This window comes from Phyllostomus hastatus, unplaced genomic scaffold (genome assembly GCF_019186645.2).
Source record: "Phyllostomus hastatus isolate PE091 unplaced genomic scaffold, TTU_PhHast_1.1 phas_scaffold_501, whole genome shotgun sequence".
Lineage (NCBI taxonomy): Eukaryota > Metazoa > Chordata > Mammalia > Chiroptera > Phyllostomidae > Phyllostomus > Phyllostomus hastatus.
The window spans coordinates 1095147-1118976 of NW_025334033.1; the positions used below are offsets into that span (position 1 = coordinate 1095147).

The 23830-nt window shown below is 46.9% G+C and overlaps 1 protein-coding gene across 5 annotated transcripts in view; it reads left to right on the plus strand.

Moving 5' to 3' along the window:
• The window catches only part of TEP1 (telomerase associated protein 1), a 38496-nt gene extending 20084 nt beyond the window's left edge, over nucleotides 1-18412 (plus strand). For 4 of the 5 annotated variants that reach the window (XM_045822571.1, XM_045822575.1, XM_045822572.1 and 1 more), the window contains 37 exons: nucleotides 472-648; nucleotides 874-994; nucleotides 1575-1699; nucleotides 1974-2087; nucleotides 2173-2290; nucleotides 2443-2637; nucleotides 2766-2941; nucleotides 3042-3198; nucleotides 3309-3488; nucleotides 3949-4041; nucleotides 4351-4483; nucleotides 4643-4793; nucleotides 5038-5171; nucleotides 5384-5472; nucleotides 5745-5859; nucleotides 6301-6541; nucleotides 6732-6855; nucleotides 7723-7847; nucleotides 7971-8070; nucleotides 8281-8436; nucleotides 8570-8782; nucleotides 9029-9182; nucleotides 9278-9490; nucleotides 10059-10219; nucleotides 10457-10570; nucleotides 11530-11637; nucleotides 11995-12127; nucleotides 12220-12296; nucleotides 12399-12531; nucleotides 12672-12808; nucleotides 12964-13088; nucleotides 14421-14570; nucleotides 16637-16733; nucleotides 17352-17457; nucleotides 17564-17757; nucleotides 17866-17970; nucleotides 18179-18412. In XM_045822571.1, coding sequence (XP_045678527.1) covers nucleotides 472-648; nucleotides 874-994; nucleotides 1575-1699; nucleotides 1974-2087; nucleotides 2173-2290; nucleotides 2443-2637; nucleotides 2766-2941; nucleotides 3042-3198; nucleotides 3309-3488; nucleotides 3949-4041; nucleotides 4351-4483; nucleotides 4643-4793; nucleotides 5038-5171; nucleotides 5384-5472; nucleotides 5745-5859; nucleotides 6301-6541; nucleotides 6732-6855; nucleotides 7723-7847; nucleotides 7971-8070; nucleotides 8281-8436; nucleotides 8570-8782; nucleotides 9029-9182; nucleotides 9278-9490; nucleotides 10059-10219; nucleotides 10457-10570; nucleotides 11530-11637; nucleotides 11995-12127; nucleotides 12220-12296; nucleotides 12399-12531; nucleotides 12672-12808; nucleotides 12964-13088; nucleotides 14421-14570; nucleotides 16637-16733; nucleotides 17352-17457; nucleotides 17564-17757; nucleotides 17866-17970; nucleotides 18179-18301 — 5167 coding nt within the window. In that variant the 3' untranslated portion in view covers nucleotides 18302-18412. The remainder of the gene's footprint in view (nucleotides 1-471; nucleotides 649-873; nucleotides 995-1574; nucleotides 1700-1973; nucleotides 2088-2172; nucleotides 2291-2442; nucleotides 2638-2765; nucleotides 2942-3041; nucleotides 3199-3308; nucleotides 3489-3948; nucleotides 4042-4350; nucleotides 4484-4642; nucleotides 4794-5037; nucleotides 5172-5383; nucleotides 5473-5744; nucleotides 5860-6300; nucleotides 6542-6731; nucleotides 6856-7722; nucleotides 7848-7970; nucleotides 8071-8280; nucleotides 8437-8569; nucleotides 8783-9028; nucleotides 9183-9277; nucleotides 9491-10058; nucleotides 10220-10456; nucleotides 10571-11529; nucleotides 11638-11994; nucleotides 12128-12219; nucleotides 12297-12398; nucleotides 12532-12671; nucleotides 12809-12963; nucleotides 13089-14420; nucleotides 14571-16636; nucleotides 16734-17351; nucleotides 17458-17563; nucleotides 17758-17865; nucleotides 17971-18178) is intronic. The other variant, XM_045822574.1, reaches the window with a different exon arrangement.
• The last annotated feature ends 5418 nt before the right edge of the window (nucleotides 18413-23830 follow it).

Genomic DNA, 23830 nt, shown 5'->3' on the forward strand with positions numbered 1-23830 from the left:
GGGAAAGGGAGTCAGAATGTGAGGTGGGCAGCATACAGCCAGGGCTCAAGCAGGGGGCCTAGGAGCATGGGCTCTGACTTTTTTATCCTGGATTTGCCAAACATTACCTTGAATCTTGGGCTGCTAGTTTCTTAATTTTTTAAGCTGTAGTTTCTTGATCAGTAAACCAGAGATAATGATTGTGTTCATCTGACAGTGTTGTCATGAGCCTTCCCTGGGCAGATAGTAAGTGCATCATAATTATTATCTGACGAAGGAGGGGTGCGTGGGAAATGGCAAGTGGGATTTAATGTCTAGGGCTCTGCAGCTGGGGTTACAAACAGCTTATTCTCTGGAGGCCTCCTGGACACCCTCCTGCTGGCTGTTGTACCTGGCTCGTGCTCGTGCTGAAGGGTGATCATGGCCTTGTCTGTGGAATTGGGCTGTGGGGCTGATCCCTAGATTGAGCCCAACACTCTGCTTGCCCCGCAGGTGGCGCAGCATCCGGCTTTTCATTTCCTCCACTTTCCGGGACATGCATGGGGAGCGGGACCTGCTGCTGAGGTCTGTGCTACCAGCATTGCAGGCCCGAGCTGCCCCCCACCGCATTAGCCTTCATGCCATTGACCTGCGCTGGGGCATCACTGAGGAGGAGACCCGTAGAAACAGGTGCGGGGACCACAGAGAAGAAGGGCTGGGTGAAGGACTGGAGTGGTGGCACCAAGGTGGGCAGTCTTGGGGCTGTAAGGTTGCCTGAGAGCTGAGAGCAGTAGATTGCTCCTAGTATGCTAACAAGAGCAGCCTGCCTTTGTGCTGCTCAGTTGTGAGCCAGGGCCCTGGCTCTCCATTTGTGCCTGTGTTCCCTGATGTGATGCTCCATAACCATGCCTGCAGGCAACTGGAAGTGTGCCTCGGGGAGGTGGAGAACTCGCAGCTGTTTGTGGGGATTCTGGGCTCCCGCTATGGCTACGTTCCCCACACCTACAACCTCCCTGACCATCCTCACTTCCGCTGGGTAAGGCAGACAAGGCTGGAGCAAGGTCTGGGTGGGGAAGCAAAGGTTGGGACAGGAGTGGGGAGAAGCCATGGTTTGTCAAGACCCCTGGGATTATGTATAAGCAGGTCCTTGAGACTTGAAGTGAAATGCAGACAGAAGGTTCTGTGAGTGGCCAAGTCCTAGATGAGGGAACTCCTTTGAGCAGTACCCTTGGTGACCAAGGGATGTGAAATTAAGAGGCCAGGTCTGTTTAGGTTTTGCCATCAGATGGATCTAGGTTCTGTTCTCCCTTCAGTCCTTGTGTGGCTTTCTGGGAAATAGTTTATCCTAATCTGGCCTCAATTCCCCCATATACCAAAGAGAAACACTGACATCTACATTGCTGGGTTATTTTGAGAATTAGAAATCTGTAAAAAAATGCTCAGTACATGATGGGCATTCAGTGAATGTTAGCTGTTTGCTATAGTTTATTGGCTGGTGTCTGGAGGGAAGGAGGAACATTACTGAGAGGAAGGAGCTCTGGGGTCTTGGCAGGTCTCAGGGGAGGGGTTAGAGTGAGGTGGAATGGACCCCACCTGTTCTCTGCCCTCTCCCTCAGGCCCAGCAGTACCCTTCGGGTCGCTCTGTGACAGAGATGGAGGTGATGCAGTTCCTGAATCGGGGCCTTCGCCTACAGCCCTCCGCTGAAGGGCTCATCTACTTCCGGGATTCCAGCTTCCTCAGGTACCTTCTTTGGGCTCCAGGCCTTGATCTCCGTAGAAGGCCAGACAGGCTCAGTGGCATGTCTTTTCTTCCCATAGTCAAGAGTAGAGGAAGGGGAGCTAGAAGAGAGAAACAGGGCTGAGAGGGCTTGCCGTTGCAGCACCAGATTAGCCTTGAAGTCGGGAGGTTTCCACTGGAGGAGTTTCAGGCAACCACAGCCAGGCCTGGTGGCTGGGGGTGGAGAGAGGCTGGAGCCTGAGTCCAGCAGCATTCTTGGGGTTTCTTGGGTGGTCAGCTCCGTGCCAGATGCCTGGAAACCTGACTTTATTCCTGAGTCTGAAGAGGCTGTACGTCGGATCTCAGAACTAAAGAGCTACCTGAACAAACAGAAAGGGGTTACCTGTCGCAGGTGAGCTGGGGGAGAGGAGAGCCCCTGCACAGAGGTGGTGAGGGGATCTCTGCACTGACTCTGCTTGTGCTTGCTTTGCCCTTAGATACTCCTGCAAGTGGGGGGGTGTGGCAGCTGGCCGGCCCTATGTTGGGGGGCTGGAGGAGTTTGGGCAGTTGGTTCTGCAGGATGTGTGGAATATGATCCAGAAGCTTTACCTACAGGTCAGTGGGAGCAGTGCTGGCCTGGGAGTAGAGTGGAGGTAGGGTGTTCTGGATACTCCTGGGTGGGAAGTAACTTTGTGGGAGCTCTGAAACTTGTAGTGCTGGGTTCCTGAGGAGGATGGACATATAGTCACAGCCCCATGTGCCCTCAGCCTGGAGCCCAGCTGGAGCAGCCAGTGTCCATCCCAGATGATGACTTGGTCCAGGCCACGTTTCAGCAGCTGCAGAACCCACCAAGTCCCGCCCGGCCTCGCCTTCTTCAGGACACAGTACAGCAGCTGATGCTGCACCAAGGGAGTCTGAGCCTTGTGACTGGGCAGTCGGGACAGGGCAAGACTGCTTTCCTGGTACAGAGTCTCAGAGGCCTGGGCAAGAGGGATGGAGGGCTATGTGGGCTAAGGAGGGCTGAGGATGTGGGACCAGGGAGTTCGTGTATGTAAAATGTGACCCTGTTTTCTGTTTCTTTCCCATACAGGCATCCCTTGTGTCAGCTTTGCAGGTTCCCAGTGGGGCCAAGGTGGCCCCTTTAGTCTTCTTCCACTTCTCAGGAGCCCGCCCTGACCAGGGTCTGGCCCTTGCCCTACTTAGACGCCTCTGTGTCTATCTACATAGCCAAGTGCAAGAGCCACGTGCCCTCCCCCATACCTACCGGTATGTATCTTCCCCATTAGCCCTCCCTTGCTGACACTGCATGATGCCATCCCTGCATCTCCGTCTCTGGCTGACCTTGGTCCTTCCCCTCCACATACAGGGGATTGGTCTGGGAGCTGCAGCAGAGGCTGCTGCCCAAGGCTGCCCAGTCCCTGCAGTCTGGCCAGACCCTGGTGCTGATCATCGATGGGGCTGACAGGTTGGTGGGCCAGCATGGGCAGCTGATCTCAGACTGGATCCCAAAGACCCTTCCCCAGGTGAGTGTGAGAAGGAGGTGGGAGTGGGATGCAGCATGGAGGAAAGGGGCCTCCCTAACCTTGCTCTCCTTTTCCTTCTACTTCCATAATCTTTTGTCCAAATATCACAGGGGGTACACCTGGTGCTGAGTGTGTCTAGTGATGCAAGCCTGGGGGAGACCCTTGAGCAGAACCAAGGTGCCCATGTGGTGGCCCTGGGGCCTCTGGAACCATCTGCTCGGGCCCGGTTGGTGAGAGAGGAGCTTGCTCTGTACGGGAAGCGCCTGGAAGAGTCGCCTTTTAACAACCAGGTTGGATTGAGGCCAGGGCTGGTGGGTGTGTGGGGTGGGTCTGGGAGCTCTGAGGACCAGGGTGCTGAGGCAGCCAGCTGCCCCACACAGACTGGCTGCTTCTTGTTTTCTCAGGAACTCTGTGCCAGGGGGAAGTTGTTAAGATAACTGATTTCCCAGCCTTTTACCCTGGTTAATGGCCTCTCTAGGGCTCATCTGGGTGAGGGGAGGAGTGAAGCTGTGGTTATTGGATGGGGCGGACTGAGCCACATTGGATTCCACAAGAGGCCAGCTGGGCAGAGCAGCATAGGGAAGGGGAGGCTGTACCCTAGGCGATGCCGTGGATCTTACCACTGCTGGAGGTTCTCAGAGGAGGAGCTGCCTTACAATGGGCTTTGTTCTGGACTGGAAAGCAGGGGGTTGTGGGCTGGATGTGGGCAGGCTCTCTGGTACCCATGTTGAGTCCTCTGAGTCTCATCAGATGCAGCTGCTGTTGGTGAAGCGGGGGTCAGCCCTGCCGCTCTACCTGCGCTTGGTCACTGATCACCTGCGGCTCTTCACACTCTATGAGCAGGTTGGTTGAGGATGTAAACCCCGACTCCTCATCTTCTGAGTCCTAATCCTACCTCCCATCTCCATTTAGCTTCTTTCATTCCCATCTTTCGCCTTCTCCCACCGTTATCTTTTGACATCTGTGATCACCTATTCCCCATCCTCACGTCACTCCCAACCCTGCTTTTCTCTTCTCCCACCTGTTCTCCCTTCCCCTCCTTTCTTTTCATCCTTTCCCATGGTTTCTTCTGCTGCCCCCTCCCCTCCCTACAACCAAAGCTGCCTCTCCCTCTCCCTGCACTGACTGCAGCCTGTCTCTCTCCTCTCTCAGGTGTCTGAGAGACTCCGGACTCTGCCTGCCACTGTCCCCTTGCTGCTGCAGCACATCCTGGGCACCTTGGAGCAAGAGCATGGCCCTGATGTCCTTCCCCAAGCCTTGGCCACCCTTGAGGTCACACGCAGTGGTCAGTGCTTGGGGAGAATTGGGAGGCTATGGGCTCAGTGGTTGGATGACCTTGGTTCACTGGGGGACTCTGTGAGCAGTGCAAGGAGGGACTAGGTGTCCTGGGGATGGGGGTATACTGTGTGGTTTGGTAAGAGCCTCAGAGAGCTTGCATTTTCAGGTCTTACTGTGGATCAGCTCCATGGAGTGCTGAGTGCATGGCAGTTTCTTCCCAGAGGGACCAAGACCTGGGAAGAAGCAGTGGCTGCTGGTCACAGTGGGTACCCCTACCCTATGGGCCCGTTTGCCTACCTCGTCCAGAGTCTGCGCAGGTACAGATGACTCCAGCTGACCTCCTGTGTCTTCCCATCTTTGAGCCAGAGCCTCATGTGATCTTTTCTTCACCTCACCCTTCCCTCTGTGTAGCCACTGACACCTATTCCCCAGACCCTGGATGGCTCCCACTCAACTTACCACAGTGTAAGATGGGAATGGGAGCCCACAGCTGTGTCAAGATGCTCACTGATGGGCCTCCTCCCTCTGTTCTCCTTCCTTTTCTCCCTCACATGAGGACAGTTTGCTAGGGGAGGGCCCCCTGGAGCGGCCTGGTGCCCGGCTCTGCCTCCCTGATGGACCCCTAAGGACAGCAGTTAAATGTCGATATGGGAAGAGGCTGGAGCTGGAGCGCACAGCGCACGTCCTCATAGCAGGTAACTACAGCCCAGATTAGCCCAGGGCACTGAGTGTGGGCCCTGGGCCCGAAGGCCAGGACCACCCACTGGTGCTCCCTATCTATCTGCTGGCCTCCTCGCCTACCACCTGAGTGGGTAGATGGCTTGCTACAGCCTGAAGGATGTAATCTTTGGAAATGTGTCAGAGCTAAAATCGCCTCAATGTTTGTTCCTCTGACCCATACCTCCAGCTCAGCTCTGGAAGACCTGTGACCCTGATGCCTCAGGCACCTTCCGAAGTTGCCCTCCTGAGGCTCTGGAAGACCTGCCTTATCACCTGGTTAGTCCTCACATCCCACAGGCACCTTCTCCCAAGCAACTACTTTGACTGTTCAGAGACCCCTCTCTCCCTAGATGACCTCTCTCACCATTGCCATTATCCCCCTCAAGCTCCCTTTACTTTTCTGCTTTTGGTTTTCTTGCCCTCCTCTTTCAGATCCTTTGTCCCAGCTCTTAGATCTAGGTCCCAGCTGTACAGGCGGGGCTAAGACTAGATTGACCCTCCTCACTAGCCTCTTCACATCCCTAATGAATCCACTCTGGCCCTCTCAGCTCCAGAGCGGGAACCATGGCCTTCTTGCAAAGTTTCTCACCAGTCTCCACGTGGTGGCTGCACACCTGGAACTGGGTCTGATCTCTCAGCTTCTGGAAGCCCATGCCCTCTATGGTGAGATGAGCTACTCTGTGGTATCTTCTTTGAGATATGGAGTCCCTGGGTGTGTCTGTGGGGAGCCTGGTCAGAGGGGGGTGTAGTGGAAAGAACAATCCAATTTCCATTCCTAGTGGGAAATGCCAAGAAGATCAGCAATTGAGTCCCAGGAGATCTTTTGCCTAAACATCTTAGATGAGAGGTTCTCAAACTTTATTTCATGGGCTTAAAATTACCTGGGAAACTTGTTCAAATTGAAGAGCTCTGGGTCCATAGATTCTGGTTACCTAAGGGATGGAGTGAGGACCAGAGATTTGAACTTTTAATAGATGTTCCTGATGCCCCAGAGGGCCACACTTGGGAGACTTACCATTTCAGATACACATGTAATTGTATTTGGTGTTGAGGGTCATGGGGGTCCAGGCTGGCTTTCCATTGACCCTCTGCATCTCTTCCTAGCTTCCTCAGTCCCTGAAGAGGAACAAAAGCTTCCTGAGGCTGACATTGCTGTATTTCATACTTTCCTGAAGCAACAGGCTCCCATTCTGGGTCTGTACCCCATGCTCCTGCCCCAGCAGGCAGCCAACCAACCTCCAGACTCACCTCTTTGCCACCAGGCACCCCAGCTGTCCCAGCGGTGGCACCTCCAGCGCATGCTACGATGGCTAAATAAACCCCACACCATGGGGGGCCAGCAAAGGTAAAATCCTTAATTCCAGACTGTGGTAAGCTCATCAAAGAGCAAGCTGCAGCCCTTTCTGAAACTGGAGAATAAAGGAGAGATCAGATCGTGGAGAGGGGGACTCAGGCATAGAAATGCAAAATTAATTCTTGTTTGCTTCCTTTCCCTCATTCCTCATTTCCTCCCTTTCTTCCTGCTCTTTCTCTAGCTCCAGCCTGTCCCTGGCAGTTTCCTCATCCCCCACAGCTGTGGCCTTCTCCCCCAGTGGGCAAAGAGCTGCTGTGGGCACTGCCAATGGAACAGTTTACCTGCTGGACCTGAGAACCTGGCAGGTATGACACTCAAGGTGGGGCAATTTAGCTTCAGAAAAGTGTCACAGCCTGTCCTGAGGCCCTAGACAGGCCAAGCCCCCCTGCTGTCACTGTGTTTGATTCAGCCACTTTACTTCCCTCACATCAGATCAAAAGGACTTGGCCAAAAATCAATCACACAGCAAATGTTTGCCACATACCTTTCATTCAAAGCACTGTTTTTAAGCATTGCAGGGAACTTGGGGCTTAGGACATTGTCTTTGCCTGCCAAGTGGTTAGTTTTGTTGTAAGAAGAGACATAGCAGATAAAATGGAACCAAAACATAGCCGTGTCTCATAGATCTGAGCTGAGTTGCACAGTGACCATAGGAGGTAGGACAGAGAAGGGCCTTCTAGTTTGAGTGAGGAGGAGCCTGAGCAAAGACATGGGGAGAGAAGGTTTCCCGTAAATTGCTGGGAACGATTGCAGCAGAGAGTACTTAAAAGCTGGAAAGGTGGGTCTCTCATTTTTCTATCCATATCATGCCTCCCATATATATGCATACATGTAACCTCATTCCCTACTCAGACCCCCCAAAGTCTTTTGTGATTGGGGGATATGTATGGAATTTGCAGTGGAGGACAAGGTATGGCCCCACTGGGATCCCAAGCCCCTTCTTAGATCAGAGCTTGGCCTAGGTCTGGAGAGGGACCCAAAGCTTTGGACTTTTAACAGATGTTCCTAATGTGGGGCCAGAGAGCCATACCTTGAGACTTATGTAGAGATGCAGAGAGCCAGGGATTCCAGCCCTTCTTGCCATGGCCTCCCATTGGGTTGGGGCTAGGAGTGGCTGGACACGGGGAGGTCAAGGGAATGTTTTGAGCATGCTACCCCGCTTACTGTCACAGGAGGAGAAATCTTTGGTGAGTGGCTGTGATGGGGTCTCTTCTTGTTCATTCCTTTCGGACACTGCCCTCTTCCTTGCTGCCTTTGATGGGCTCCTCGAGCTCTGGGACCTGCAGCATGGTTGTCGGTAAGGGGCCTTTCATGTCTTGGAGTGAGGGCCTGTCCTGTTTGTGGGAAGCCCAGGGAGAGGGGAATGCGGGGAAGCCTGTGGCCAGAGGGCCTGGGGCCTAACTCTGTGTCTCTGGGATAGGGTGCTCCAGACCAAGGCTCACCAGTACCAAATCACTGGCTGCTGCCTGAGCCCAGACCACCGGCTGCTGGCCACTGTGTGCCTAGGGGGATGCCTGAAGGTAATGACTGTGGAAGTCATAGTTGCCATCAAGCGCAGAGTCGGCCTGGGAGGTTGTTCTGTCAATGTGGCATAGGCTGCTGACTGCTAGGCCTGGGGAAACCTTTCCTACTGGGGGCGGGGGACTGGATAAGATGGTCCCTGGAGCCGTGGGACTAAAGAGCCCAGGCACCTGTCTTCAGCACCTGATTCCTCTTCTTCTCTCTTCCAGCTGTGGGACACAGTCCGAGGGCAGCTGGCCTTCCAGCACACCTCTTCTAAGCCCATGAATTGTGTTGCATTTCACCCAGAGGGGCAGGTAATAGCCATAGGTAGCTGGGCTGGCAGTGTCAACTTCTTCCATGTGGATGGACTCGAAGTCACCAAGGTAAGAGGTCCCCGGGGAGGCTCATGGAAGGGTAGCAGTGGAAGATGGGGACTGATGGACATCCATGTTCTGTGTCACTGTGGGATGTGTTGAGAGCAGGCCCTGACATTTCCATTTCTACTTCCCCGGGTAGGAACTGGGAGCTCCCGGAGCTGCTGTCCGTACCTTGGCTTTCAATGTTCCTGGGCGGGTTGTGGCTGTGGGCCGGCTGGACAGGATGGTGGAGCTGTGGGCTTGGCAGGAGGGGGCACGGCTCGCTGCCTTCCCTGCCCATCATGGCTTTGTGGCTTCTGCCCTTTTTCTGCATGCCGGGTGCCAGTTACTGACTGCCGGAGAGGATGGCAAGGTCAGGTTACAGGGGGGCTGGTGGTGGGTTATGGCGAGGGAGTAGCAAAGACAGGGAATTTTTGGGTGGGGGTGGGCCTTTGTTGAGGGGACTGTGGAGATAGCTTGGCTGGTGTGAGCTTCAGGAAGAAGGGTGTGGGTGTGCACACAGACATCTCTCAGAAGAGTGTCTGGAGGGAGGACTTTAACAGGGTGGCTATAATTGGGTAGAAGTGGGATATCTTTAGGCCCTTTTATTGTCCCTCAGGTTCAGGTGTGGTCCGGGTCACTGGGTCGGCCCAGGGGGTGCCTAGGTTCCCTTTCTCTCTCTCCTGCCCTCTCCGTGGCTCTCAGCCCAGATGGTGATCATGTGGCTGTTGGTTACCGAGCTGATGGCATCAAGGTCTACAAAATATCTTCAGGTACAAAGGGAGAAAGGATGGGGTGTTTGAGCCTTTGGAAAGAGGGCCCCCCTTTCCAAGTATCTGTCTCTCTCTTGTTTTCTCTCATTCTCTAGGTTCCCAGGGGGCTCAGTGTCAAGCACTAGATGTGGCAGTGTCTGCACTGGCCTGGCTAAGCCCTAAGGTGTTGGTGAGTGGTGCTGAAGATGGGTCCCTGCAGGGCTGGGCACTCAAGGAAAGCTCCCTTCAGTCCCTCTGGCTCCTGTCCAGATACCAGAAGCCTGTGCTGGGACTGGCTACCTCCCAGGAACTCTTGGCTTCTGCCTCAGGTACTGCTGGGCCATGGGTAGGACTGTGAATCATTGAAAATACACACTCAAAATTTTTTTTACAACTGTCAAAGTCCTTTTAAATGCATTTATCTTGTGCAATCAGTCTAGACTGTTTCTTCTTGTTCCCTAGCCCTGATTCTGGGACCTCTTTGTAATTTTTATAGTCCTTTGAGTTTCTTCTCAGTGGGAGACTTTTCTGTGTTAAGGGATGGGTTTCCCTCAAGATGTGAGAGAAGTGTGGAAGTGAAAATGCAGAGTGGCCTCAGTCCTCTCTAGGCAGGAAGCTTGGGCAGAGGAAGGTCTGGAGGTGCGGTAGGGAGTTGGAGAGGGACAGCTGCAGAGCCAGTGCTGGGAGTGCCTGCCATCCTGTCCTGTGACTCAAATGATGACTGACCCTTGTCCAGAGCCCCTGTACAGCCTGTGACTCATTGCTACCCTCCCCTGGAGCTGTGCCTGTAGACATATCCTCAATCCTCAGCCTCCATGATTGCTTTTGTCTTTGGCCTCAAGGCCTATCTTGCTTCCTCTCTCAGGGAATTTTGCTTTTTCCTCATTTTCAATGCAGAGGATTTCACAGTACGGCTGTGGCCAAGGCAGTTGCTGACACTGCCACAAAAGGCAGAAGATTTTCCCTGTGGCACTGAACTCCAGGGACATACAGGCCCTGTAAACTGCTGTAGCTTCAGTACTGATGGAGGCAGCCTGGCCACTGGGGGCAGGGATCGGGTAAGCTGCAGAAGGATGCAACTCCCAGGCCCTGCTCTCTCTGGGTACCCAGCCCCTCTGGTTCCTGGATTCCTCAACAGCCCAATTCCTTTTGCTTTTCTGGGCCTTTTTCTTGATTTGCCCACCCTCCCGTCCTTGATACTCCCTCTTTCCTTGAAACTTTCTGTCTGTAATGACCTTGGTGTTCCTGCCTCCCTCCCATGGTCCTGACTCCTCTATATTTTGGGAACTATCCAGAGTCTCCTCTGCTGGGATGTGAGGACACCCACAGCCCCTGTTCTGATTTGCTCCTTCCCTGCCTGTCACCGTGACTGGGTCACGGGTTGTGCCTGGACCAAAGACAACCTACTGGTGAGTGGAGAGCAGGAGTGATGCAAAGCTCAGGCGGATTCCTGGGGGAGGACAGCACCTTCCATCTGACCTTCCATCCTTTTCTAACCCATTTATAATGGTAATAACTAACACTAATGGTAAGAGCTAGCAGTTATTGTGTGCCAGGCATTGTCTCTTTACATATGTTGTGTCATTTAATCTTTAAAATGCCCTGTAAAGTAGATACTGCTCTTAACTGTGCTTCACCTACAAGGACATTCAACTCAGATAGATTAAAGACCATTTCCAAGGCCATGTAAGTGATTAAGCTGAGCCAGTAAACTTTTTGATAAGAAAGCTCATGCTCTTGACAAGAACACAAAACTGTCTCCCAAGGGCTTAGGATGCCCCATCCCTGCAGTAAAGGGCACTACTGTTATTTCTTTGTTTGAAGGCAAAAAATGAATCTCACATTATGTACTTGAGGTTGATGAAACCTAGTTGTCCAATGGAGAGTCCCCATGTTGTTCTCTAAAAGAAATGAGGAAAGAGTGAGAGGAAGTTGAATAGACTTGCCAAAGTTTGTCCTCTCCCTGCCTTCTAGGCAGCCAAATCTTCCCTTGACATTGCAGACATTTCAGCCTTTGTCTGGGTTTGTTGACTCATATTATATTAATAACAAGGACAATAGCTACTATTTATTCATTGCTCATTGTATTCCAGGCAGCTGTGCTAGATCATTTATCTATAGTGGCATCAGCCCCACAGCAACCATGTCAGATAGGTGCATTGTCATTATCCCAGTTGAATAGATGAGAAACCTAAAGCTGAGAGAGATGAACTTGCCCCAGGTCACAAGGAAAGGAATGGTAGAGCTAGGATTTGAACCCCTGACAGCCCATGTTCTTAGTCACAAGATGTATTGCTTTCTATTATAAGCAGACAGAAATGCTGGAGGGATGCTGATAATCCCACTCCTCTGACCTCTGACTCCACAGGTCTCCTGCTCCAGTGATGGCTCTGTGGGGCTATGGGACCCAGTGTTGGGACAGCAGCTTGGTCAGTTCCTGGGTCATCAGAGTGCTGTGAGCGCCATAGTGGCTGTGGTGAGAAGGCAATACAGAGCTCACTGGGGGTCTCAGGAAAGGGTGCTCTGGGAGACTGGATGCATTGGGTATCGAATCCCAAAGGCAAAGAAGCATCGAGATTAAGGTGCTCGGGCCTGGATTAGAGGAAGGTTAGGGTGTTGAGTCTGATGGTTGGTGTGAGGGGAGGGCAAGCATGAAAACAGCATCTTAGATTTGTGACCTAGTGGGAGAATTGTAGCCCTGAGCCCCCTGGCTCTATGTCTTTAGTTCTCCTCAATCTTTAACATCATTTAAGCCCCTAATGCTCAGCCCACACCTTTGTGGTAGAAGTCATAATTCCCATGTCTTGCTTAGTGTGACTCTGCTCTGGGGCAGGAGGAACACGTGGTGTCTGTGGGCCGGGATGGAACCTTGAAAGTGTGGGACCATCAGGGTGTGGAGCTGACCAGCATCCCTGCTCACTCAGGAGCCATCAGCCACTGTGCAGCTGCCCTGGAGCCCCGTGCAGGTGATAATAGTCAGCTACCTCCCTTCCCCGTTGCCCCTTTCCTTTGCTCCTGCTTCTCCCCCTCTTCTCACTTATTCTCTGTGTCTTATCAGCGGGCCAGCCTGGGTCAGAGCTTCTGGTGCTGACTGTTGGACTGGATGGGGCCACACGGTTGTGGCATCCACTCTTGGTGAGTTTCCTGAAAGGACTGGGGTGGCAGAGGTAGAAAAGGTATAGCGGGATAACCTGTGTTTCAACCCCCTGTGGTCCCTTCTCCATTCTTTCTTCCTAGGTGTTTCAAACACATACTCTCCTGGGACACAGTGGCCCAATCAATGCGGCTGCTGTTTCAGAGGCCTCAGGCCTCTTACTGACCATCTCAGAGGATGACTCCATACGGCTCTGGCAGGTACCTAAGGAAGCAGGTGAGTGAGATATGGAGGGAGGTAAAGTATGAAGGAAGGTTGTGTAACTGGGACCAAGAAGGTCAGGGGTAGCCTGGTATCCCCTCTTGCATCCCAGCAGTGGTCCAGCTCCTAATGAATATCACTTCTCTTTTCTCCAGATGAGACAAATACACCCAGGAGTCCTGCAGCCATCACTGCTGTGGCCTGGGCTCCAGACGGTTCTGTGGCAGTGTCTGGAAATCAAGCTGGGGAACTGACCTTATGGCAGGAAGCTAAGGCAGTGGCCACAGTACAGGTGAGCTGGGGCAACCTCAGATCCTGCAAATTCTGCCCCAATTATGTATTTAATGGTACATACCTGGGTTGGAGGTTGCATAGATGCCTGGGAGAGGAAAGTGGCTTAATCCTGGTTTCTCAGAAATATTGAAATGAACTTGTTGTATATACCAGGCTCCAGGCCGCATCAGTGCTCTAATCTGGTCCTCGGTGAACACCTTGGTTGTTGTCAGTGCTAATGAAAAGGTCAGCGAGTGGCAAGTGGAACTGCAGAAGGGTTCAATACCCAGAAATTGCAGGTAAAATGAAGCAACTGGGTTAAATATGTGATAGGAATGGTAGTCTCCGTACACCCAGGATTTATTTTACTAAAATCACTGCACCTATACTTCTGAACTAGGTCAATACCATGTTAGTTATTAGGCAGAAAAAAGTCCCTGGGAAACTGTTTTCTGCTCCTTGTCTCAACTTAAATAATAATTATTAAGTGCCCACTTTATGCTAAACTCTGGGCTAGACAGGGTGAACTTAATTTGTTAATTAAGAAAGCTCACAGTAGAGGAGGGTGCATATAAGTAAACTGTCAACAATATTCAGAGTGATCAATGCTGCAATAAATATATATATGTATATATGTGTATATATGTATATATAAAAATAAAATTCCTGGGGCTGCAGAATTTGAGAAATTTAATTTTCTTTCTTTTTTTTTAAGATTTTATTTATTTATTTTTAGACAGAGGGGAAAGGAGGGAGAAAGAGAGGGAGAGAAACATCAATGTGTGGTTGCCTTCCACAAACCCCACTACCAGGGACCTGGCCCGGCAACCCAGGCATGTGCCCTGACTGGGAATCATACCAGTGGCCCTTTGGTTTGCAGGCTGGCACTCAATTCATTGAGCCACACCAGCAAGGGAGAAATTTAGTTTTCCAAAGAGTTGCTATTTGAGGTTGGGCTTAAAGGATGAGTAGGAGTTTTCTGGACCAGTAACAGAAGGGAATGGAGTTGTAGGAAGAGGAAGCAGCATTAACAAAAGGCACAAAGGCATGAGAGTGTGTGGTGTATTCTGAGTACATATAGCCATGTCTTTGGATTCTTAGTGGGAGGTGGGGGCAGGGAATTAGATTGAAAAGATAAACAGGTGCTGGCCTGTAGAGGGTACAGTGCTCATAATTTTGAGTAGAATATTGATCAGAATTTTAGAAAAAGAACTTGGCTGGCAGTAGGAGGATGGGTAGTAGTAGAGAGATACTAAAGGTAGGGAGACCACTTTTATAGCTGTTGCTATAGTCAGGGAAGATATAATGTGGACCCTAATCTGGACAGTAGGGATGAGAAGGAGAGATACAGATTTAGGTGTGTGTTGCAAATAGGATCCACAGTGTTTTTTAATCAGTTGGAGGTCAGGAGGGAAGGAAAAGACAAGAATGTTAGAGATTCCTATTCTGAGGAAGTAAGGGGATGATGATGATGAATACTGATATAAGAAAATCAGAAGAAGAAAGAATTTGTGGGTAAGATAATACATTTTGTTTTTTACTTCACTCCTGAGGAATTTATGGGGGACTGAGGGGCCTGAGAGAGGTGGACTAAAGTAGGATCTTTCTCTACCCATGTGCTTTTTTTTGAGGTACAGTCTTCACCTGAACCGAATTCTGCAGGAGGACTTGGGGTTCCTGACAGGTGTGGGCCGGGCCCCTGATGGTCATTCACTCATCCTGGCCAATGCGGATTTGCAGTTACTGCAGTTGAAGCCAGGGGATGGTCCCTCTGAAATCTGGTAAGATCCAAAATGGAGTTTCCTCTCAGGCTGGACAAAGAGGAAAGAGAGGTTAGTAGTTACCCTGAGGTTGGGTCTGATGGAAAACTAACACTGGGGTCTTACAGAGAGGTGTTCTTGGGTTCAGTTTCTTTCCTTCTTTTTTTTTTAGTATATTTTATTGATTATGCTATTACAGTTGTCCCATTTTTTTCTCCCCTTTATTCCCCTCTGCCCTGCACCCCACCTCCCACCAGCAATACCACCCTTAGTTCATGTTCATGGGTCATATATATAAGTTCTTTGGCTTCTCCATTTCCTACACTATTCTTAACCTCCCCCTGCCTATTTTGTGCCTACCATTTATGCTTCTTATTTCTTTTCCCCCATTCTTCCCCATCCCTCCCCACTAACAACCCTCCATGTGATCTCCATTTCTGTGATTTTGTTCCTCCTCTAGTTGTTTGCTTAGTTAGTTTTTGGTTTTTAGTTTCAGTTGTTGATAGCTGTGAGTTTGTTGTCATTTTACTATTCAGAGTTTTTCATCTTCTATTTCTAAGATAAGTCCCTTTAACATTTCATGTAATAAGAGGTTGGTAATGATGAACTCCTTTAACTTGACCTTGTCTGAGAAGCACTTTATCTGCCCTTCCATTCTAAATGATAGCTTTGCTGAATGGAGTAATCTTGGACATAGTTCCTTGCCTTTCATGACTTGGAATACTTCTTTCTAGCCCCTTCTTGCCTGTGAGGTTTCTTTTGAGAAATCAGCTGATAGTCTTATAGGAACTGCTTTGTAGGTAACTCCTTTCCTCTTGCTGCTTTCAAGATTCTCTTCTTCTCTTTAATCTTGGGTAATGTAATTATGATGTGCCTTGGTGGTGTCCTCCTTGGGTCCAAGTTCTTTGATTCTCTGAGCTTCCTGGAATTGTGTGTCTCTTTCCTTCACCAATGTGGGGAAGTTTTCCTTCATTATGTTTTCGAATAAGTTTTCAATTTCTTGCTCTTCCTCTTCTCCTTCTGGCACCCCTATGATTCAGATGTTGGAATCTTTAAGGTTGTCCCAGAGGTTCCTAAGTTTCTCCTCATTTTTTTGAATTCTTGTTTCTTCATTCTGGTCTGATTGAATGTTTATTTCTTTGTTCTGCTCCAAATCGTTGATTAGAGTCCTGGTTTCCTTCCCTTCACTGTTGGTTCCCTGTATATTTTTCTTTATTTCCCTTTGTATAACCTTCATTTCTTCCTTTATTTTGCATCCGTACTCAACCATTTCAGTGAGCATCCTGATTACCAGTGCTTTGAACTGTGCATGTGATAGGTTGGCTATCTCTTCATCACTTAGTTGTATTTTTTCTGGAGCTTTATCTGTTCTTTCATTTGGGCCATATTTCTTTGTCTCTGAGCACCTATTACATTATAAGGTGCGGAGCCTTAGGTATTCACCAAGTGGGGCAACCCCTATTGCTGCATTGTGGTGCTGTCTGTGGGGGAGGGATCACAAAGGGGACAATGCCACTTGCCAGCTTGCTTGGCTGATGTCCCACTTTCTGTCATTTCCTCCACTGCCCACAAGCAAATTGGGCCTTTCTGGTGCTGATTCCTGATTGGGTGGACTTGCATACATTCTAGGACCCTGTGGGTCCCTCCAGTGGTCTCTCCTGTGAATCTGGGCATTTCTCTTGTTGCCACAATCCCCACAAGTTTTTATAGCCAGAGGTTTTGAGGCTTTATTTCCCCATGCTGGAACCCTGGATTGCGTGGTCTGTCTCACTCCCTAGTTGTTCCCCCCAGTTTATCTGCACACGAATGTGGGACCACCTGGTCCCCAGCTGATGCTTTGCCACATGTCCTTTCTGCTCTGGCTGCCTGTCTCCACCCCTCCTACCAGTCTGGATGGATGTTTCTTCTTTAACTCCTTGGTTGTTGGACTTCCACAGGATTTGATTTTCTGGTAGTTCTGGTTGTTTTTTTGTTTTTACACTTGTTGTTTTCCTTCTTTTTGTTGTGTGAGGAAGTGAATCATATCTGCCCTATGCCTCCATTTTGGCTGGACGTCCTCTAAAGTCTCTTTCCTTCTTGTAAACCAGGAAGACATATACAAACTCTCCTATGATGTTGTCGACCCATCAGGACTATGGTGTGTTTGCCCTGCAGCCAATGGCCCCTGGATGTCTTTCTGTCTTAGTAAGTCCTGTTTGGGTGTGTGTTAAAGTACACATTTGTCCAGACCAATATTTTAAAACCTTGGGGAAATTACGGAAGATAAAAGAAAGGGCAAGGCAGTTGGTTCCAAATCCCCTTCTCTTCATTCAGCTGGAGAAGTTATAATTAAGAGTATTATGTATTGGATTTTCCTCTAAGAATTCATTGATAGAAAGAAGGATTCTAGTGTTAAAGAAAATTGTAAATCTAGGTGTTTTCTCAATTACATTTTTGTCTCTCTTGTCTTACCACTGTATTCATGTCTGGAGGAATACAGACATATCTCAAAGACGTTCTGTTGGGCGAAAGAAGCGAACCACAAAAGAGTGCATGTGACATGATTTCACTTAAGTGAAGTTTAAGAACAAGCAACAGTAATTTTCCAGGGTGATGGAAATGTTCTACATCTTGATCTAGGCAATTATTTCGTGGATGAATACATGTGTAAAAATTCTTGGAGAATGCACATTTTACTTTACATATCTGGGTTAGAGTTAAAAAAGAAAAGTCCTAGCCATTCCAGAAGAGAAAAAAGTTGCTGTTGTCTGGGAGGGTTAAGTGATACAAGTAGGCTAAACAATATGATCTGTCCCTTCACAGAGGCAAAAGGAATCTGGAGAGTTTGAAGAGCACCTAAACTTCGTTCTGAACTTAGAGAATCCTAGTGGGACCTTAATATCAGTAACTCAGGCCAAACCTGAATCTGGTGAGTGGTGGTGGGAGGACCCAAGGAATCCAGAGATGGCTTAGGGGAGGATGGTGGATGCTTCAAGGCCTGAGACCTGGCTCTGACTTTGCCCTTGAAATGGCAGAATCCTCATTTGTATGTGCCAGCTCTGATGGGATGCTCTGGAACCTAGCCAAATGTACCCTTGAAGGAGAATGGACCACAGGTAACATCTGGCAGGAAACAGTACAAATGCCTGAAACCCAAACTTCAGAAGAAGACTCGTGTATGCATAGCTGGCCAAGAACCGCAGAGCTAAAGACACGGCAGTGTAGAAAGGTGAGTTTGAGGGAAAGGTCACAAAGATAGGGGAAGAGGCTCTAGGTCTGATCCTGATACTTTCTCCACTAAAGAGGGCCCACCATACTCTTATCTTTCCTCTCCGAGGTTCACTTGGGCTCTGTCACAGCCCTCCATGTACTGCCGGAGTTGCTGGTGACAGCTTCAAAGGACAGAGATGTGAAGCTGTGGGAGAGACCCAGTATGCAACTGGTAAGTGTGTGTGTGCATGTGTGCAAGGAGGGCTGAAGGGATGTCACAAGAGAGCCAGCTTGGGATAAGAAATTTTAAAAGATCAAAATTTTACTTTCTTCTGTCTTTTTTGAAATAAATGTGTGACTAACCTATTCCAAATAAAATGCATTAATGTGAGAGAAAAACAAGTTAGTAAGGAGATCCCTGTTTTTTGTTCCCATTGTAGCTGGGCTTGTTCCGGTGTGAAGGGGCTGTGAGCTGCCTGGAACCTTTGTTGGGGCCCAACTCTACCCTGCAGCTTGCAGTGGGAGACACACTGGGCAATGTGTACTTTCTGTCCTGGGAATGAAGATGCACACTCCTCAGGCCAAAGATACTATTTGTGCTAGAGGTGTAAGCCTAAAGATATCAATGGCGACTTCTTGATAAAATTATAACAATAAAGTGTCAAGAAATCTCAGATGCAGTCCTGCTTGTGTTCTCATGTGGATTTGGACCAAGAGGGAAGAAAATAGATGTTATAAGGTCTTTTTTCTGATTTAACATTAATTTTTACTAGAACTGCAAGAAAGTGAACCAGATCTTCAGTAGATATTCTTTGATACTAGGTTTTAAAATTCTTGTGTCACTTGCTGGGCCTAGCAGTCAAAGATACCACTCCTGCCATGAGGAGGCATGAGAGTGATGTTGGCCAGCACTGAATTTGAATGGAGAACTGGAGACCTCTTACTTGGTCAAGAAGGGATAAAGGAAGGGAGAGTGAGCCAGTAGTGCCCCTAGTCAGGGCCTTTAGAAAGAATGGGGATAGAAGTAGGAAAACACTAGGTTTCTCTTAGAGACACCTTCCCCTGTACTCAGAACTAACTGCCCAGATGAGCACTGAAAGCAGACTTAGTTTCACCTCTGGCTTTCACCTCTGACAGAGCAGCAGCCGCCAGTTGGCTTGCAAGCATGAGTCAGTATAGTAATTTGCATTTTTGGAAGAGATCACAAAAGTGTATCAATAAAAAAATTTTTTTTAAGTGTATCTCTTCCAAATGAAAGTTCACAAAAGTTAAAACGAGTTGAAAGGTAGGCTTTTACTTACAGACTTTCCATGGACTTTGGTCCTCTTAAGTCAAAGTTCTAGAACCTTCTTTTTTTTCTGTAATTCTATCATATGGAAGAAGAAGTTACCTGAGGCCCTTTCTTTCTAAGGGTTAAAAAAGGGTTAAGGGTCTTCTGTGTCCAAGAATTCAAGTACTTGAATGTGATAAGCCAGGGCTATTGCAGGATGTTGTCCTGGGCTGGTGGTTCTCTCAGAGAAATACCACTGCTCTCTGCTCTAGAAATGAGTTTGGAGGATTTGGGGAGTCGAGGGGGAGAATTTTATTCTTACTTCACCCTGAATCCAGATTTTACATGGAGAAATCACCTGAGGGATTTTACCTTATTTGTACCACTGCCTCCTGGTCTCCCTCACCCAAAGGATAAAGACATAGGGAACCTCGCCAGCTGATAAGTCTTAGTCATAGGTCATGCTCATGTCTTTTCTCATGTGCCTCATTCAGGGGCTATGAATGTACCTTCTAGACCACCTTCTCTACAAGTACCTTGTGACTAAAAGTCTAAGGTAAGGCGATTTGAAATTTGTGATTCATAGTCCTTCCCAGAAATGCTACAGAGAACCATGGCATGGCATCATCCTAAAGGTCGCTGGTTTGGGTCTTTGGCCTTTTGCTCCCCGGAAAGCATGGGCCAAGCCCTGGGGAAGAAGCCCTAGATGTCTGCCTCCCATGCTCTTAAAAATTCTATAAAAACCCCCTAGCTGAGACTGGAGAAATGGAGATGGAGAAAATTAAGCAAACACTAACTTGCTCAGTTGTCTCAGCCTTGTTAGCTGGTTCCACTTGAAGGTTCTTCTCTGTCTCTCTTATCTTGGAGATGTAGAGTGAGGTCATAGTATAGTCGCTGTGAGTGAAGATAAGAAAAGACTCTAGGTAAAAAGTAAATATGTACACAAGGGAGATGAAGGGAAGGGTCACAAAGATAGGGGAAGAGGCTCTAGGTTTTACATTAAGTATCTTGTGAGTCCTTATCATCAAACAGAATTTCAGTGTCTCCCAGTGCCTGGATATGTCCCACAATTATAGTCACCAGATTGTAGGGTCATAGGCCATTGGAACAGTCTTCTCCCACCCATCCACAAGCCATCTTTCTCATGTACCAAATTTTTATATGTATGTTTCTATATATCTATGCACAATCTGTTTTTGAAATCTAGAGCAGAGCCACTCAAAATTTGGTTTTTGGTCTAGAGCCAGTCCACAAATTATTTATTCACAATGAGAAAGTGTAGGAGTTGTGAATAGGTATTTAGAAATTGAAAGGAATTTGAAAAGTAATCTTGTATCTGTCAAATTTAATAAAAATTGAGGCTTGTATTTTGTATGATTTTTATTTCATTTTACTAGAAACTCATTTTAATGATATTTTACAAAAATATTGGTTTCTGAAGATCAGAAATTAAAGTAAAGAAAACAACTGGTCCTTCAATAACAAATGCTTTGAGAAGCAGTATTCTAGAGAGACAGGGTAACAAAGCAGCTTTTAGCATGGACCTGGAACAAAACTACCCAAATCCATGCTTCCTTTTCCCATCTATAAAACAGGTATAATGATGGTGCCTATTCCGTGGGGATATTGGGAAGATTAAATGAAATAAGCTGTGTAAAACACTTAGAACAGTAGCTGAGACTTACATGGTACATGTTCAGTAAGTGCTGCTTTGTTCTTTTATTTATCCAATAGTGTAAATATCACCTTGTTATTCTTCCTCAAAAATGTATTGCTTATTGGTATATATGTTTTCGGTCAGATGAAATCTGTACTGAATTATTCAGTTTTTATATATATCTATCTGATATTATTTTAGATACCTAATCAGTCATTCTCTCCAGTATAATAACCTCACTAGGATATTGAAGTTATACAATGGTAACAACCCCAGAATCTTGAAATAGCGAAGACTTATTTCTTTTTTTAATTTTATTTTAATTGTTGTTCAAGTACAGTTTTCTTTTACTCCCATCCCAGCCCACCCACACAGGCCACCCCACCTCCCTCCCATTTCCATCCTCTCCCCAGTTTTTGTCCTTGTGTCCTTTATACTTGTTCCTGTAAACCCTTCCCCTTTTACCCTGAAATTCCCCTGAAATTCCCTCCCCTCTCCCCTCTGGTCACTGTCAGCCCGTTCTCTATTTCAGTGTCTTTGGTTATATTTTGCTTGTTTCTTTGTTTTGTTGTTTAGGTTCCTGTTCAAGGTGAGATCATATGCTATTTGTCTTTTACCGCCTGGCTTATTTTGCTTAGCGTAATGCTCTCCAGTTCCATCCATGCTGTTGCAAAGGGGAGGAGTTCCTTCTTTCTTTCTGCTGCATAGAATTCCATTGTGTAAGTGCACCATAGTTTTTTGATCCATTCATTTACTGATGGGCACCTAGGTTGCTTCCAGTACTTGGCTATTGTAAATTGTGCTGCTATGAACATTGGGGTGCATAGGTTCTTTTGGATTGGTGTTTCTGTGTTCTTAGGATATAATCCTAGCAGTGGAATCAGTGGGTCAAAAGGCAGATCCATTTTTAGTTTTCTGAGGAAATTCCATACTGTTTTCCATAGTGGTTGTACCAGTCTGCAATCCCACCAACAGTGCACTAGGGTTCCCTTCTCTCTCCAACCTCTCCAACACTTGTTTTTTGTTTTGTTTATGATGGCCATTCTGACCAGTGTGAAGTGGTATCTCATTGTGGTTTTAATTTGCATTTCCCTAATATCTAATGATATTCAGCATCTTTTCATGTCCTTATTGGCATTTGTATTTCTTCTTTGGGAAAATATCTGTTCAAATCCTATATTTGGTTTTAATTTAGATTATTTATCTTTATTGTTGAATTATAAGAATTCTTTCTCTATTCTGGATACTAGATCCTCATCAGATTATGATGTGCAAGTATTTTCTCCCACTCTTAGATTGTCTTTTCACTTTCTTGAGAGCGTCTTTGGTGTTTAACAGTTTTAAATTATGATGGAAACTAATTTATTATTTTCTTTGGTTACTTTAGATACTGGTATTGTATCTCAGAGACTATTTCCTAATCCAAGATCACAAAGATTTCCATGTGCTTTCTAAGAATTTTATAGTTTTAGCTCTTGTATTTAGGTCTTTGACACGTTTTGAGTTAATTTTTGCATAGTATGTGAGGTAGTATTCCAAAATGATTACTTTTCATGTGGATATCCAAGCACCATTTATTGAGCAGACTATTCTTTTCCCCATTTAATAGTCCTAGCATCCTTAATGAAAATCAGTTGACCATGGATACATGGGTTTATATCTGGATTCTCCAAACAGCAGGATACAAAGTCAATATTCAGAAATCGAAGACATTTTTATTCACCAACAATGAAATATCAAAATCAGAAATTGGGAAAAAAAATCCCATTTACTATAGCAACAACAAAAATAAAGTACTAGGAATAAACATTACCAAGGAAGTAAAAGACTTGTACTCAGAAAACCACAACACTGAAGAAAGAAATTAAGGAAGACACAAATAAATGGAAGCATATACCCTGTTCATGGATTGGAAGAATTAACATCATCAAAATGTCCATACTACCCAAAGCAATATACAGATTCAAAGCAATCTCTATTAAAATACCAATGACATATTTCACAGATATAGAATAAACATTTCAAAAATTTATATGGAACCATAAATGACCCCAAAAAGCTGCAGCAACTTTGAGAAAGAAGAACAAAGTAGGAGGGATCACAATACCTAATATCAAACTATTATCAAATATTGCAAGTATTATAATACAAAATATTATCAAATATTACTAATATCAAATATTACAAGGCCACTGTAATCAAAACAGTTTGGTACTGGCATAAGAACAGAAAAATAGACCAATGGAACAGAATAGAGAGCCTAGAAATAAACCTATGTCTCTATGGTCAATTAATATTCAACAAAGTGGGCAGAAGCATAGAACTGAGTAAAAATAGCCTCTTCAATACATGGTGTTGGGACATCTGAACAGCTACATGCAAAAAAGTGAAACTCGACTACCAACTTATACCATACACCAAAATAAACTCAACATGGATAAAAGATTTAAATATAAGTTGTGACACCATAAAAGTCCTACAGGAGAAAATAGGCAGGAAAATCTTAGATATTCCATGCAGCAATATTTTTCACCAATACATCCCCTAGAGCAAGGGACATAAAGGAAAGAATAAACAAATGGGACTTCATCAAAATATAAAAGCTTGTGCATGGCTAAAGAAAACATCAGCAAAATGAAAAGAGAACCAACTGTATGGAAAATATATTTGCAAATGACACCTCTGACAAGGGTTTGATCTCCAAAATATAAAAAGAACTCAAATGACTTCACTCCAGAAAGACAAACAACCCAATTGTAAAATGGACAAAGGACGTGAACAGACACTTCTCCAGGACATACAGAGGGTGCAGAGACATATGAAAGGATGCTCAGCATCACTAGACATCAGAGAGATGCAAATTAAAACCACAATGAGATACCACTTCACACTGGTCAGAATGGCTATCATAAACAAAGCAACAAACAATAAGCTCTGGCGAGGTTGTGGAGAAAAGTGAACCCAAGTACACTGTTGGTGGGAATGCAGACTGGTGCAGCCACTGTGGAAAACAGTATGGAATTTCCTCAGAAAACTAAAAATGGAACTGCCTTTTGACCCACCAATTCCACTGCTCGAATTATACCCTAAGAATCCTGAAAAATCAATTCAAAGGAACTTTTGCACCCCGATATTCATAGCAGCACAATTCAAATAGCCAAGTAC